General features: G+C 43.5%; 1 protein-coding gene across 1 annotated transcript in view; it reads right to left on the bottom strand.

The window, feature by feature from the left end:
- Positions 1-14765, bottom strand: part of LOC124619549 (cadherin-23-like) — a 490213-nt gene that overhangs the window by 270761 nt on the left and 204687 nt on the right. Inside the window, exons 14-15 of the mRNA XM_047146019.1 lie at positions 4696-4865; positions 3144-3306 (exon numbers count right to left, since the gene is read on the bottom strand). Coding sequence (XP_047001975.1) covers positions 3144-3306; positions 4696-4865 — 333 coding nt within the window. The remainder of the gene's footprint in view (positions 1-3143; positions 3307-4695; positions 4866-14765) is intronic.

Raw genomic sequence — 14765 nt, forward strand, 5'->3', positions numbered from 1 at the left:
CGTGATCGTTCCTCCCTATGTAAGTCGGTGACAACAAAATATTTTCGCATTCGTAGGAGAAAGTTGGTGATTGGAATTTCGTGAGAAGTTTCCGTCGCAACGAAAAACGCCTTTCTTTTAATGATGTCCATTCCAAATCCTGTGTCATTTCTGTGACAATCTCTCCCATATTTCGCGATAATACAAAACGTGCTGCCATTCTTTGAACTTTTTTGATGTACTCAGTCAGTCCTATCTGGTAGGGATCCCACACCACGCAACAGTATTCTAAAAGTGGACGGACAAGCGTAGCGTAGGCAGTCTCCTTAGAAGGTCTGTTACATTTTCTAAGTGTCCTGCCAATAAAACGCCGTCTTTGGTTAGCCTTCCTCACAACATTTTCTGTGTGTTCCTTCCAATTTAAATTGTTCGTAATTGTAATACCTAGGTATTTAGTTGAATTTACGGCTTTTAGATTAGACTGATTTATCGTGTAACCGAAGTTTAACGCGTTCCTTTTAGCACTCATGTGGATGACCTCACACTTTTCGTTATTTAAGGTCAACTGACACTTTTCGCACCATTCCGATATTTCTTCTAAATCGTTTTGTAGTTTGTTTTGATCTTCTGATGACTTTATTAGTCGATAAACGACAGCGTCATCTGCAAACAACCGAAGACGGCTGCTCAGATTGTCTCCCTAATCGTTTATATAGATAAGGAACAGCAGCCATCGTGGATTTTCCGTTGCCCAATAGTGTATATTATGCCGGTTTTTCGTTACCGCTGTTGGTGAATGACGCTTCGTCGCTAAATAGAACGCGTGCAAAAAATCTGTCATCGTCCCGTAATTTCTCTTGTGCCCAGTGGCAGAACTGTACACGACGTTCAAAGTCGTCGCCATGAAATTCCTGGTGCATAGAAATATTGTACTGGTGCAATCGATGTTGATGTAGCATTCTCAACACCGACGGTTTTGAGATTCCCGATTCTCGCGCAGTTTGTCTGCTACTGATGTGCGGATTAGCCGCTACAGCAGCTAAAGCACCTACTTGGGCATTATCATTTGTTGCAGGCCGTGGTTGACGTTTCACATGTGGCTGAACACTTCCTGTTTTTTTTAAATAACCTAACTATCCGGCGAACGGTGCGGACACTTGGATGACGTCGTCCAGGATGCCGAGCAGTATACATAGCACACGCCCGTTGGGCATTTTGATCACAATAGCCATACATCAACACGATATCGACCTTTTCCGCAATTGGTAAAAGGTCTATCTTAACACGGGTAGTGTATCAGGACAATCCAGCCTAAATTGGGCTACTTATTAACCTAACTGGAGAACCGCAGCAGCTTGGTTGGGAAAGGTTTGTATTTTTTGCACTCAGTGTGATGATTCCACTTGGAGTATTGAGTTTGTGGTTTTTGTGGTTTTGCTGTTGTAGTTGTTGATGATGATGATGGTGGTTATGAAAGAGAAACGAGCTGGTGGGATTTAGTGCCAGCGTTTAGCCTACTACTCTAGAATAACACAAGGGAGTCACCGAGCTGGTCTACATCCAACGGAACGATCAGCTTTAGCACACTCACCCGCTTTTCCTCACTGAGACACTGCAGAAGGATTTGGTGTTTGTTTCAGCACACTGGCGCAGTGAGATAATCCGCGAGTTAACGTCACTATTTCGTCTCTCCTTGCCAACTGCATACTGTAGCTCAAATTTCTTCCTACACCAGAGTTCGGAGGGTAATATTGTTGATATTGGACCACTTCCTACGTTGAACTAAGTGGGAAAATTAGCAAGGCAGTATGGTGTAGACTCTAGCAGCTTTAAACCAAAGCTTGCCGCCTGTTCGCTACAGAGATGTTGGTCAGTATTACGAGCTTATGCTGTGCTGTTATGTGTCGTTTTCTTTTAAGTGCTTATAATATAAACGAGGACTATTTGGAAAGTAAGGAACTATCGTTAGCGAAATGGAAACCACAGTGAAAATCAAAACGGGTTTTATTTGCAACAGCCAGCTACACCTGGCAGTTACTTCGTCGCTCCGACTTAGACGTCTGTCGTAGCGCTGTACCAACTTTCCAATACCCTCGCCATAGAAGGCAGCCGCCTGTGCTTTAAGGCAGTTTTCTACATTGGACTGCTGCTTGTTGTCTATGTGTTGTCTGTGTCGAAATGTTGTCTTCATAGGCAGCGGTTCGTTTGAGCAGAGATGAAAATCAGGGGGGGGGGGGGGGGAGGGGGCAAGTTCGGGCTGTACTGCGAGTGATCAAAGGTTTCCCATCGAAAATGCTGCAGGAGGTTCTTCATTGCCCCTGCGATTGCGATGTACGGACGAGAATTACCATGAAGAACGCCAAGCACGACAGTTACGTTACGTGGGGTTGTATGAAATGAGGCGAAATCTCCCGTCAGGCACCCATACTTGGTGGGCGAAACCATTTTCTAGGCATCTTTACGTGCTCCGTGTGCGCTCAGAACTGTGAGGTGCGACGTGACGCTATCTGCAGGCAAAGTAGAGACCCTGACCAGTACAATTGTGCAAAGGTTCATCAAATGTTCACTGTGGTTTCCATTTCGCGACCGATTGTTCCTTACTTTCCGAATAACCCTCGTACGTTTTGGTGTCTACGTCAGCAGAAGGAGTATTCTTCAAGATTGGTAAGTTGTACTACACCCTTGTAAACAGCACTTACACATGAAAGCAATAACGTATTTACACTTTTGACGGTGCACTTTGTAATCCGTTTGTCACTGGTAGAAACAAAAATAGTATATTTTTCCTATATTGGACTTCCCATTGGTATGTCCTGTACAGTCCATTACCCTGTTTAGCATAGTGAAATGCTCACAAATTCTTATGGCAGAGCTGCAGCTGCAGTCAACGCTGTGCACCGATTCAAGATAACTTGAGTTTGGCCTGTAAACAGAGATATTATTGATGACAGATTCACTTGACGCCATCCGACTGACAGATACTTATTTTCGGAGTTGCTTGTTTACATGGCTTACACCCACCGACATTTTTAATTGATAAAAAGTCTTACCTTAGATTTTACCTTTATGGAACTAAAGTGAAGGAAAATCCCATCTGGCAGCTATGTGTATTACGAATTCAGGCTCGACAACCCGTAACTGAGACAGAAAAAGTGTTTACTCACCTAATGGAGTATGTGACATCGTTGTTACCAGGGCCGTCAGCATCCACTGCGGTTATGAATGCGATCGGAAGGTCGGCCTCCTCTTCCTTCACACTCAGCGTGCCAACTTCATTGAATACTGGCGCGTTGTTGTTTTTGTCATCGATGGTAATTGTCATTTGGACTAAAAACAGAAACAACGGCAATGAATACTTCAAATGTGTGTGAATATCTGAGGGACCAACCTGCTGAGGTCATTGGTCCCTAGACTTACACACTGCTTAAACTAACTTAAACTACCTTATGCTAAGAATAACACACACACCCATGCCCGAGGGAGGACTCGAGCCTCCGGCGGGAGGGGTCAATGAATACTTCACATCCGTTTCATGTTGCACCAACTTTCACGACTTCACAATCAAAAAACCAGTCATGATGAATGATAGCTATAAGAGTGTCTAGGCAGTGCCAGGAACTGTTGTAATGATGGTCTGGTGGGTTCAGAATATACCGTTACTTTTGAGTGATGCCGAGTGAACGCAAGTGTCCATTTTAATACATGGTGTGTCCCAGTTCCGTTAGGACTGGTTGTGTGAAATTCCACAGTACAACGCTATCTCGTAGCGAGTTGGAGCGTTAGGAAATTGAAGTTTCAACAACAGCCATGCAGAAGGTCAAAGTGCTAGCATCGCTGAAGCGGGCGTACTGACTGCGAATGCAGCAGTACGTGTCTGACACCTGTCGGGAAATGGTGGGGGAGAAACGAGGCAACATCAAGTATTTTGTGTCCTCTGTCGTTTGTGGGCGAGAATTTTTGGAATTCGAGCCGAATGCTCCATCCCACAAAGTGAATATCGTGCTCGATTGTTTGGCCAGAAAACGGATAACAATCTTGAATCACACGCCGTATTGGCCAGATTTGGCCCCAGCCGACTTCTGGTTGTTTCCCAAATAAAAGTTGCCAATGAAAGGACACACCGTTACGATACAATTAAAGACATCCAGGAAAATTGTACTTCATTACTAACTGCTACCCTGACCGTTTCAATACACTTCTAAAACGATATCAGCTGTGTATTGAGTCAGGGGGAAACTATTCTGAATAAATTTCATTATTGACACCCGTAGTACTAACGGAACTGAGAGACATTGTATATTTTAGGCCGTAACGCGTAACGCGTACATTGGATTCAATTTAGAATTTGGCTTGAGCACCAGTGCTGCTGTCTTCAACGAGAAGACCACTCCACCATAATTAGAAGAAAAGTAAGTGTATCACCTGGTTTCATCCTGAATCCCGTATATAAACGATTTCGCATCAGAGTAATTTGCCTGGCAATAAGTACTGACTGTCCTTCAGGAAAAGTGGAGGAAAAATCTGCTTTCAGTATGTTATAAGTAGCATAAATATTTCTCTTACGTCCTAAGTGTTATCGTATACATGACTGTTGGGTTCGGACGGAGTTTCAGTGATTGTCCGTAAGTGTTTGTCTGTACAGTGTACACACAGTGACTGCACAGGCAGGAAAATACACATGTTCCATTTGTGATAGAGGGAAAGTAAGTGACTTACCTGTTTTCTTGCTGTTATCAAGATACTTCTGATCCGTAGTTGTGTCGTGCGCCACCAGCACGAGGTAGATGGTGTCAAGTTTGCCCCAGTCCAGTTCTGGAGATCCAGTGGTAACTAAGTTTGCCTTTACATTTCTCTTATTGTTTTCAATAGTCTCAATTTCGAAGGCGCTACGGAAAGACACAGAGGATATAGTGTTTGACAGATGGGCCTAAGCGAAATTACATTTTTTTTCAAAAATAGAAAGTGATGTGCTGGATTCATTACGTAAAGTGAAATGATATGAATTAATCCTGTATTTCTTTCCCTTGTTGTTATTTCATTATGACATCTGTCCAGAGATGAGCTACAGTGATCATGAGCCAGAAACATTTAAAAAAGAAACTACAGAAATAAGCTACAATAATCGATGTACGTGCTTGCAAAACTCTTAGAATGATGGCTTATAATGACGATGTTATAACTGAATAAATCCACTATTAAATTTAAAAGCAATGGTGCTGTTAAGGTCATGATATTAAACGAAATACTGCAGACTTACACTGCAGTGAGCAATTAGGATTTGCATTGGGAAATGATGAACTGGAAGATGATAATGGGGAAGGGGCTGAATGAGGCATGTGCGTAAGGTGTAGGGTATTAACGGAGCAGATATGTTAGAAGATGTGATGCTCAGTGTAATACTGAAGAATCTGTAACATGAATACATGTAAGATGGGATAAGTTAAAAGAACGAAGGGTAAGTAATGGTCATGGAGAGAAAGGAAAAGAGAAGGAAGGCAATAGAAGGGGACTGAAGTAAAGGGGAAGGAATAGAGAAAAAAGAAGAGTATTGGAAGAAGAGGAAAGAAAAAAAAGGAGCTGTTGGAGAGGAGTAGGAAAAGGAGTAGAGAAAAACGAAAAGGAATGGAGAAAAAGGAGGAAAAGGAGTAGAGCAAGAGGAAAAGGATTAGAGTAAAAGGAAAGGAGGTGAAGCAAGAGAAAAAAGTAGAGCAAGACAAAAAGAATAGGAGCAAGAGGAAAAGGACTAGAGCAAGACGAAAAGGAATACAGCAAGAGTAAAAGGATTAAGGCAAGAGGAAAAGGATTAGAGCACGAGAAAATAGATTACAGCAAGAGGAAAGGATGTAGAACAAGAGGAGAGGGTGTAGAGCCAGAGAAAAAGAGTTGTGGGAGATGAAAAGAATTTGAGCAAGAGGAAAAGGAGAAGAGCAAGACGAAAACTAGTAGAGCACAACAAAAAGGAGTAGAAGATGAAAAGAAACAGAGCAAGAAAAAACGGTACAGCAGGACGAAAAGAATTATACCAAGACGAGAATGATTAGGGCAAGGGGAAAAAGGGTAGAACAAGAGAAAAAAGCATAGAGCAAGACGAAAAGAATTAGAGCAAGAGGGAAGGGAGAAAGCAATACGAAGAAGAGTAGAGCAAGACAAAAAGGAGTAGAGCAAGTGAAAAGAGTATAGGAAGAGGAAAAGGGGTAGAAGAAGAGCAAGGAATAGAACAAGAGGGAAAGGAGCAGCACAAGAGGCAATGGAAGAGAAACACGAGGAAAAGAAGTAGAAAAAGAAGAAAAGGGATAGAAGAAGAGGAAAAGGAGTAGAAGAAGAGGAAAAGGAGAAGAGAAAAAGTAAAAAGACTGGAGGAAAAGGTGAATAGAAGACTGAAATCCTGATGTGAGAAAAGTTACGAAGACTTGATGAGATCTGGTAGAAAGGATAAATATTATGGTTTATTTTATTCTTTTCAAAACGGCTTACTCTCCTGTAAAAACACTTAGCATTTTAATTTGAAAATACATCCTGTGATCATCATCCAGCTATAGTAAGGTCTACGAGACAAGAAAATAAAACCAAATATGCAATTCTGCTTGCATCAAAATTAAAACCTGTTCTAAGAGCAAACAATAGCTCACCCACAGGGATACTGAGAAACAACATTTTCAATGGTTATGAGGCGTGAACATCATGCACAAAAAGGCTAATCCCATTGTGGGCATGTGACTAACTATCCATGTGTGCTATCCCACATACATTCATATCCATCTAACAGTGCTTAAAAGTACATGCAAAAATATTTAAAGCCAAAATAATCTAAGAAATAGCATCAAAAAATCTGAAATTAGTTACTGTATTTTGGAATACAATTGGTACACATCTGTGAAGTGATGAGGTATTGTGTAAAAATACTGTGATTATGGCAATAAGTCTGAAAAAAAATTAAATCTTAAAATCATTCAAAAATCCATGCAGTACAGTATTTTTATAAGTGTAACATTATTATAGACCTGAAGGAGGGTCCACAACACCACCTTGTGCCAGTTAAGAGATAGTGTACAACATTTCATTTTTGTTATGTAACCTGTAAAAATGAAGACCAAGAACATAGTGCATGGATTGAAAAGGTTCATTAGCCCGATTAAAATTCATACAAATAATACGATTTGCTGATGACTTTGCTATCCTCAGTGAAAATGAACAAGAATTAGAGGACTTGTTGAATGAAATAGCTAGTCTACCAAACATATAATATGGATTGAGCGTATACCGCAGATAGAAGCAAAGAATGTGGAGTAGAAGAAATGAGATGAGCGATTAAACTTAACATCAGAATGCGTGACTAAAAAGCAAACGACGTGAAGGTGCTTTACCATGTTGGAAGCAAAATAACAGTTGAATGAGAAAGCAAGAAGCACATAAAAAGGACACTAGCACAAGCAAAGAGAGCTTTTCTGGCCAAAAGAAGACTACTAGTATCACAGACTTTAATTTGAGGAAGAAATTTGTTAGTATGGAAGAGGATCATGGATTGAGGGAAAATCGGGAACAAAGAAAATTGAAGAGTTTGAGAAGTGGTACTATAGAAGAATGTTGAACATGGGGTGGACTGATAGGAGAAGAAATGAGAAGATTCTCCGAGAGAGACATGTGGAAAACATTGACGAGAAGAAGGGACAGGATGATAGGACATGTTTTAAGAAATCAGAAAATAACTTCCACTGTACTAGAGCAGCCGTAGAGGGTAGAAACTGTAATGGGAGACAGAGATCAGGATATATCAAACGAACAATTGAGGACGCAAGTGATACTGTGAAATAAATGGGCTGGCTGGGGAAGTCGTGACGTGACGCATTATGCCTGTCACGAAACTGGTGATTAATAAAAAGAAGCTACTTGAATCGAATCTTAACAGCTGAGAACTGAAACTTGACTGTCGTCTCCCCTTTTTGAAAAGCAATGTTGCAGCCATGCCAGCTGGACTGCAGAATTTGTAAGTCCAGTTTAAGCAGGTCCCAACTTCTGAGGAGAACATCTTTTCAACCTTGAAATTTCACACTTTTTCACTCTCATCGGGCAGAAAATGGCATGTCTCTTTTTCGACTCATGGGCTTTGGATACGTATGTGAACATTTTAGCATGCTCTAGTTTTTGGACACTACTGTAATCGAGAAACTTCATCGTAGATGACCACAGCTGTTTATTTTTATGCTAACTACTACCGGTTTCGATCAGCAGACCATACTAAGCGGGAAAGCAAAGTGTAACCAGCTTGCCACTACATATTTGACGTGAAGTAATCTCCAACAGACACAGATATGTAGGAAACGCACAAAAGACGATCATACGTTTGGTAAGAGTCACAGATGTGTAGGAGTCACACAAAAGTCGTTCATACATTTGGTGATCGTCTTGTGTGCGTCACCTACATATCTGTGTCTTTGAGATTATTGTAACAGGAATTAAATTGAATTTTTTTTTTAAATTTTGTAGTGACAAGCTGGTTACGCTTTGCTTCGGCTTGATAATGGTCTGCTGATCGAAATCGGTAGCACTGAGCACAAAAATACATAATAATAAACTGCCGATTGTCATCTACAATGAAGTTTACAAATTATTTGACAGCCGTTAAGCCCAACCTCATAACAAATCTACTATAATCGTTCTACCGCGTGAAACTGAAACTTGCGTTGGCAATCCTTGACGGGTCTTCTTTGCCCACAGCCAAACGGTTAAAATACGTGCTAAAGGAGAAAAGATCTGTCCTTGTGGTGATTGGGAACAGATACACTGTGGTGACGAAGGTCGTGGGATACCTCCTAGTATTTGTGTAGGACTTCCTTTCGCCCACTGTATTGCAGCAGTTCAACATGGCACGGTCTCAATACGTCGTTGGAAGTCCGCTGCAGAAACAGTGAGCTATGCTGCCTCTACAGACGTCCATAATCGCGAAAATGTTTCCAGTAAAGGATGTTGTGCGTCAACTGACCTCTCGGTTGTGTCCCATAAATGTTCAGAGGGATTCATGTCGGGCCCGAATTGTCCAGAACGTTTTTCAAACCAACAACGAGCAAATGTGGCCCAGTGTCATAACATCGTTGTTTGTGAACATAAAGTTAGTGAATGGCTGCAGGTGGCCTCCACGTAGTCGACCATAACCATTTACAGTCAATGATCAGTTCAGTTGGACCAGAGGGCCCAGTCCATTCCATGTAAACACAGCCCACACCATTCTGGATCCAACACCAACTTGCACAGTGCCTTGTTAACGACTTTGGTTCATGGTTTCGTGGGCTCTGCACCACACTCGAGTCCTATCATCAGCTCTTACCAAACGAAATCGGGACTCATCTGGCCAGGCCATAGTTTTCAAGTTGTCTAGGGTCCAACCGATATGGTCACGAACCCAGGAGAGGCGCTGCAGGCGATGTCGTGTTGTTATCAAAGGCCCTAGGTCTGTCTTACGCTGCCACAGCCCTTTAACGCCATATTTCGCCGCACTGTATTAACGGATACGTTAGTCATACGTTCAACCTTGATTTCTCCGGTTATTTCACGCAGTGTTGCATGTCTGTTAGCACTGACAACCCTACGTAAAAGCCATTGTTCTCTCGTTAAGTGAACGCCGTCGGCTACTGCGTTGGCTGTGGTGAGAGGTAATACCTGAAATTTGGTATTCTCGACACACTCTTGACACTATCAGTCTCGGAATATTGAATTCCATAACGATTTCCGAAATTGAATATACCATTCGTCTTGCTCCAAGTACCATTCCGTGGTCCTAGTGCCACCGTAATCACGGCGGAATACGTGTAACAAGAAGTACCTGACTACAAATGACAGCTCTGCTACTGTTGCGTGGCAGGGACACATGGGCCCCTGTTGTACGATGGAGTCCAAGCGTGAGAGCTACACCTCCAAGGTGGCGAGTGGTCGGACATTGTCCTGACTTCATGATGATGTCCTTGCAGTCGGCTGGGACGGTGTCTTCCTGACACATTTGCTATTTATTGGTCGCGAAGCAGGTGGGGCCATCTGGTTGCGTTAAGTTGTTGCACCCGGTGACCCAGTGCTCGGAGGAGCGGATTTGTGGATTGAGCGGACTTCTCATAGAAGAGCCGTGCAGCCTGGCCGAACCTATCACATACAGTAGGTATGTTTGAGACCCGGTTGAGGTCGACTGACGAGAACTCCCGAGGCAGGTGAGTGCAGCGCCAGCCGCAGGATCCGGTTCTCGAGCCGTCGTAGTCGTCCGACGTGGGTCGCTGCAGCATTGCCCCAAACCACAGCGGCGTAGTCAATGCACGGGCGTATAAGAATGATGTAAAGCGCAACACCCAATTCAGGTGGTAAGCGGATTTAGGAAGGGGTATAGCTGTTTCATTCTACCCCTGACCTTTCTGACGACATCGTCAACATGCTGTCGCCATGTGAGTCCTCTGTCCAGCGTCACACCCAGGTACTTAGCTGTAGGGCCCCAAGGTACGGCAGTTCCCCGGATGATGATCTGCGGGAGGTCGGCTGGGACATGCTTCTTTGTGATGAGTAGGGCTTGCGTCTTAGCCCCATTGAAGCTAAGGCTCCACCTTCTCGTCCACTGACTAAGTGTGTCAGCTGCTGCCTGCATGCGGCGCTGGAGCAGAGCTGCATCCATACTCCGTGTGTACAGCGCCGTATCGTCTGCATAGAGTGCGAGGTGGACCCTGTCCATCCGGGGCATGTCCGCAGTGTAGAGGATGTAGAGTGTGGGGCCAAGGACGGAGCCTTGGGGAACTCCGGCCCTGCCCAGACGACGCGTCGACAGGTCGTCCGTACGTACATGGAAGCTTCTGTCGGCGAGGTAGGATTTCAAGAGACGGACATTCGGCAGGGGCACGCTGAGGTCCAGGAGTTTGTAAAGAAGCCCCTCATGCCATACAGAATCGAACGCGCGCGAGACATCCAGGAAGATAGCCCCAAAGTACTCCCGATGCTCGATGGCATCAAGGGCCTCTTCAACGAGATGTCGTCGCGTGGCCTGGGCGAAAACCACATTATTCGTCCGGCAGGAGATGTTCGTCCCGGATGTGGCGCAGGAGGCGTCGGAGATATAGTCGCGCAAAGACCTTGCTGACCGCTGGCAGCAAAAAATGACAGCTCTGCCAATGCACTGCCCTTTTATACCTTCTATAAGCGGTACTATCGCCATCTGTACATGTGCATGTGCATATCGCTATCTCATGACTTTTGACAAAACAGTATATAATGCTGTCACGTTCACCTTGGGCTATAGTTTCTCATAGGAATCCGCGTTCCTCGGTGTCGACATTGTTCCTTACAGCACCACGAAAGATATGAAGAAGCGACTATTTCGGCGAACACTGTCAAAACGGCCGCAGCGTCATGGAAACGCTGTAATTTTTGATAAACGACCAAACAAACCGAAACCAAGAAGCGCTTATGAATCCAAAGTGTTTCCCTTGTCATTCAGTAATTTCAAATGTGTAGTAAAGAAAGAACATGAGGACACTGAAACGATAATTCAGCGTCAAATAGCTGCGGGGGATTGGGAGGCTGTAGTATAAGAGCAAATAGAAGAACAATTTGCGGTAGAATAATGGGCTAGGTACCAGCAATGAGACAGAAGAAAGAGTAATCGAGTTGTAAAATAAATCCAGCTAGTATAGCGAATAGACTGTTCCAAAATCACAGTGGGATGAAGTATGCTTGTAAACGGCCTGGAGACACTGAAAAATCCCACTTGGGCTACATTACGCTGAGACAGAGACTCCAAAATCAGATAGCGCATTATAAGAAGTACACAGGAGCAGATATAAAATCAGATTACAATTTAGTAATGGTGATGAGCAGGCTGAATTTTAAGAGAATTATCCAGAAGAATAAATGTGGAAGTAAGTGGGATAAAGAAGTTCTGAGCACAGATGAGGTGCTTTTGAAGCGTTCTATGACTGTAAATAATGCGATAATTAATACCAGAGTAGACATCTCTAAAAAGGGGAATAACAGAAGTTGGATGGGTAAACGTAGGTGCAAAGAAAATAACTACCAAGAAGCTTTAGGTAGCAGAAGAAACCCTTGAAGTGATCGACAAAAGTAGGAAACAGAAAAATGTTTGGGAGAAGACAGGAATACTGCAATTTAAAACACTAAGGAATGAAATAAATAGGAAGTGCATGGACGCTAAAGCGGAATGATCACAGGAAAAATGTGTAGAAATCGAAAGAGGAATGATCGTCGGAAGAACAGGTTTAGCATACAGTTAGTCAAAACAGCCTTCGATGAAATCAAAAGCAAAGGCGGAAACATTAAGAGGCCATCCTAGCGCAAGACTGGAAATGGTCAAACATTAATGCACGATTACAGACAGCACTCAGTACCGCCGAGCCTTGGTTGGTACGACGGCGTGTTAAAGTAAACGTCGACAGGCGCGAGGCTGTTCTGTTCGCACGAAAACCAAAACACTTGCTGAAACACCAAAACTGCAGAAAAATAACACTGCACATACACCCAATACGTTTTTGTGAGAAAGTCACATACCTTGGCATCTGGGTGGGCCAGAAACTTATATGGGGGGACCACATAGAATACGTAACCAACGGAACAAACGCGACGCTCAAGCAGCGTTACCCCACGCCCATCAGACAAAGCAGGCTCAATAGGAGGGTGTCGAGCTCCATGTACACGACACTAAGTAGACCATTACACCAATGATGACGTATGCGACTCCAGTTTGGGGATACGCAGCTCCAACACGTCTGCGCCACCCGGAGATCATACAGAACAAAGTGCTCAGTATCGTAAGCAATGCTCCACGATACACACACATATTGCAGACCTTTACGGAGAATACCGCCTTGAGATTCTCAAGGAGGTATTCAAAAAACTTGCCACTCGATCGTACAAGAAAATGAGATACTCGAACAATCCTTTCATCCTTAACTTGAGTACCTACGATCACAACCACAGGTGGAAAAACACTACTACAATTAACCGCCTATGGATAACAGAAACACACAAAGAAGAGAAATACTGGTGAACCCCTACAGCACAGTGAAATTAACTAGCACCATCAGATATAAACTAGCCGACCAACCAGCAACGCAGGGAAGCCGTATTGCACACTAAATGTCAACAAACTCAACCAAAATCCTTACACAATGATCAATTGATGACCAATCGACCACATATATAGCAACCTTGCCATGTTACAGGTAGAGACGCTGTAGCTGGCCCAGGAGACTTCGCAGGTGTAAAGCCCAGCAGTACCCCTCCTCGAAAGGACTGACACTCTTTACGACGACCTAACTTATGACAACGGTACCGAACATTGTGCGATACCCAAAACTAACAACAACCCTACTGTTGCATAATCTGTTGCAGATAGCAAGAAAGCACTACTGCCCTTACTATCCGACCAGACTATCGCGGAGGTTTTTTTCCCTTGGCGCCTGCCCTGACACGTTTTTTCCTCTGCCGTAGAAACCTCTACTCTTCGTTCGCTTTTCGCCCAGTACCTATCTCCTCGATGCGATCATGGTAGTGGGTATTCCTGCCCAGACGCACGGGTAACATCCTGACCCCATATCCCGTGAAGTCCTCGACTAGTAACTAACAAATACGGAGATGACAATAGATTATTTGTGATGGTCACACGTCGGTGTAGGCGCAGAGGGGCTCCACCTCCAAGGCAGAGAAATTCCGATGTTAAACGCATGGAAAGAGGAGACAGGTGGAAGAATATATTGATGGCCTCTATGAGTGGGAGAAATTGCTTGCTGAAGTGACAGACGAAGGAATGTGACTCAATATGAAATTTATAGGGAATCGAGTATTACAGTTTAACAGTGCTTTGGAAGACGTAAGAGCACATTCCTTCGGAATTTGTAAAAGCACTGGGGGAAGTGGCAATCAAACGTGGTTTATAGAATCTATGAGACTCGGATGATACCATCAGAATTTCGGAAAAGTATCATGCATACAATCCTGGATAGAGGAAAAGCAGATAAGTGCAAATACTGTCGTACAAACAGCTGCCGGCCAGGGTGGCCGAGCGGTTCTAGGCGCTACAGTCTGGAACAGCGCGACCACTACGGTCGCAGGTTCAAATCCTGCCTCGAGCGTGGATGTGTGTGAAGTCCTTAGGTCAGTTAGGTTTAAGTAGTTCTAAGTTCTAGGGGACTGATGACCTCAGAAGTTAAGTCCCATAGTGCTCAGAGCCATTTGAACCATTTTGAACAAACAGCTTAAAAGCTCATGCACCAAAGTTGCTAGTAAGAATAATATTCTAAAGAATGCAAAAGATAATTGACAATCCGTTAGATGACCACCATTTTCGATTTAGAAAAGGTAAATCGGCCAGAGAGGCATTTCTGAGATTGAAATTATTAATCGAAGCAACGCTTAAGGAAAACAGTTACTCGGTCATAGGACTCGCGGATTAACAAAAGTGTTTGACAATGTAAAACGATGCAAGGCGTTCGAAATTCTGAGTAAAATTGGAGTAAGCGTAGGTACGACTATATTCAGAATGTACAATAACGAATGGAGAACAAGAACGAAATGCTCGGATTAAAAAGGGGTATAAGCCAACAAGGAAGCAGTCTTTCACCACTACTGATCAATCCATCCTTCGAGGAAGAATGACGCTAATAAAAGAAAGCTTCAGGAGTGGAATTAAAGTTCAGGATGGAAGGATATCTATGATATGTTTCCTTGGTGACATTGTACCCTTAGTGAAAATGGATAAGACTTACAGGACGTGCTGAATGGAATGAATAGTCTAATGATAAAGAACA

The sequence above is a fragment of the Schistocerca americana genome, chromosome 6 (assembly GCF_021461395.2).
Source record: "Schistocerca americana isolate TAMUIC-IGC-003095 chromosome 6, iqSchAmer2.1, whole genome shotgun sequence".
In the NCBI taxonomy this organism is placed as follows: domain Eukaryota; kingdom Metazoa; phylum Arthropoda; class Insecta; order Orthoptera; family Acrididae; genus Schistocerca; species Schistocerca americana.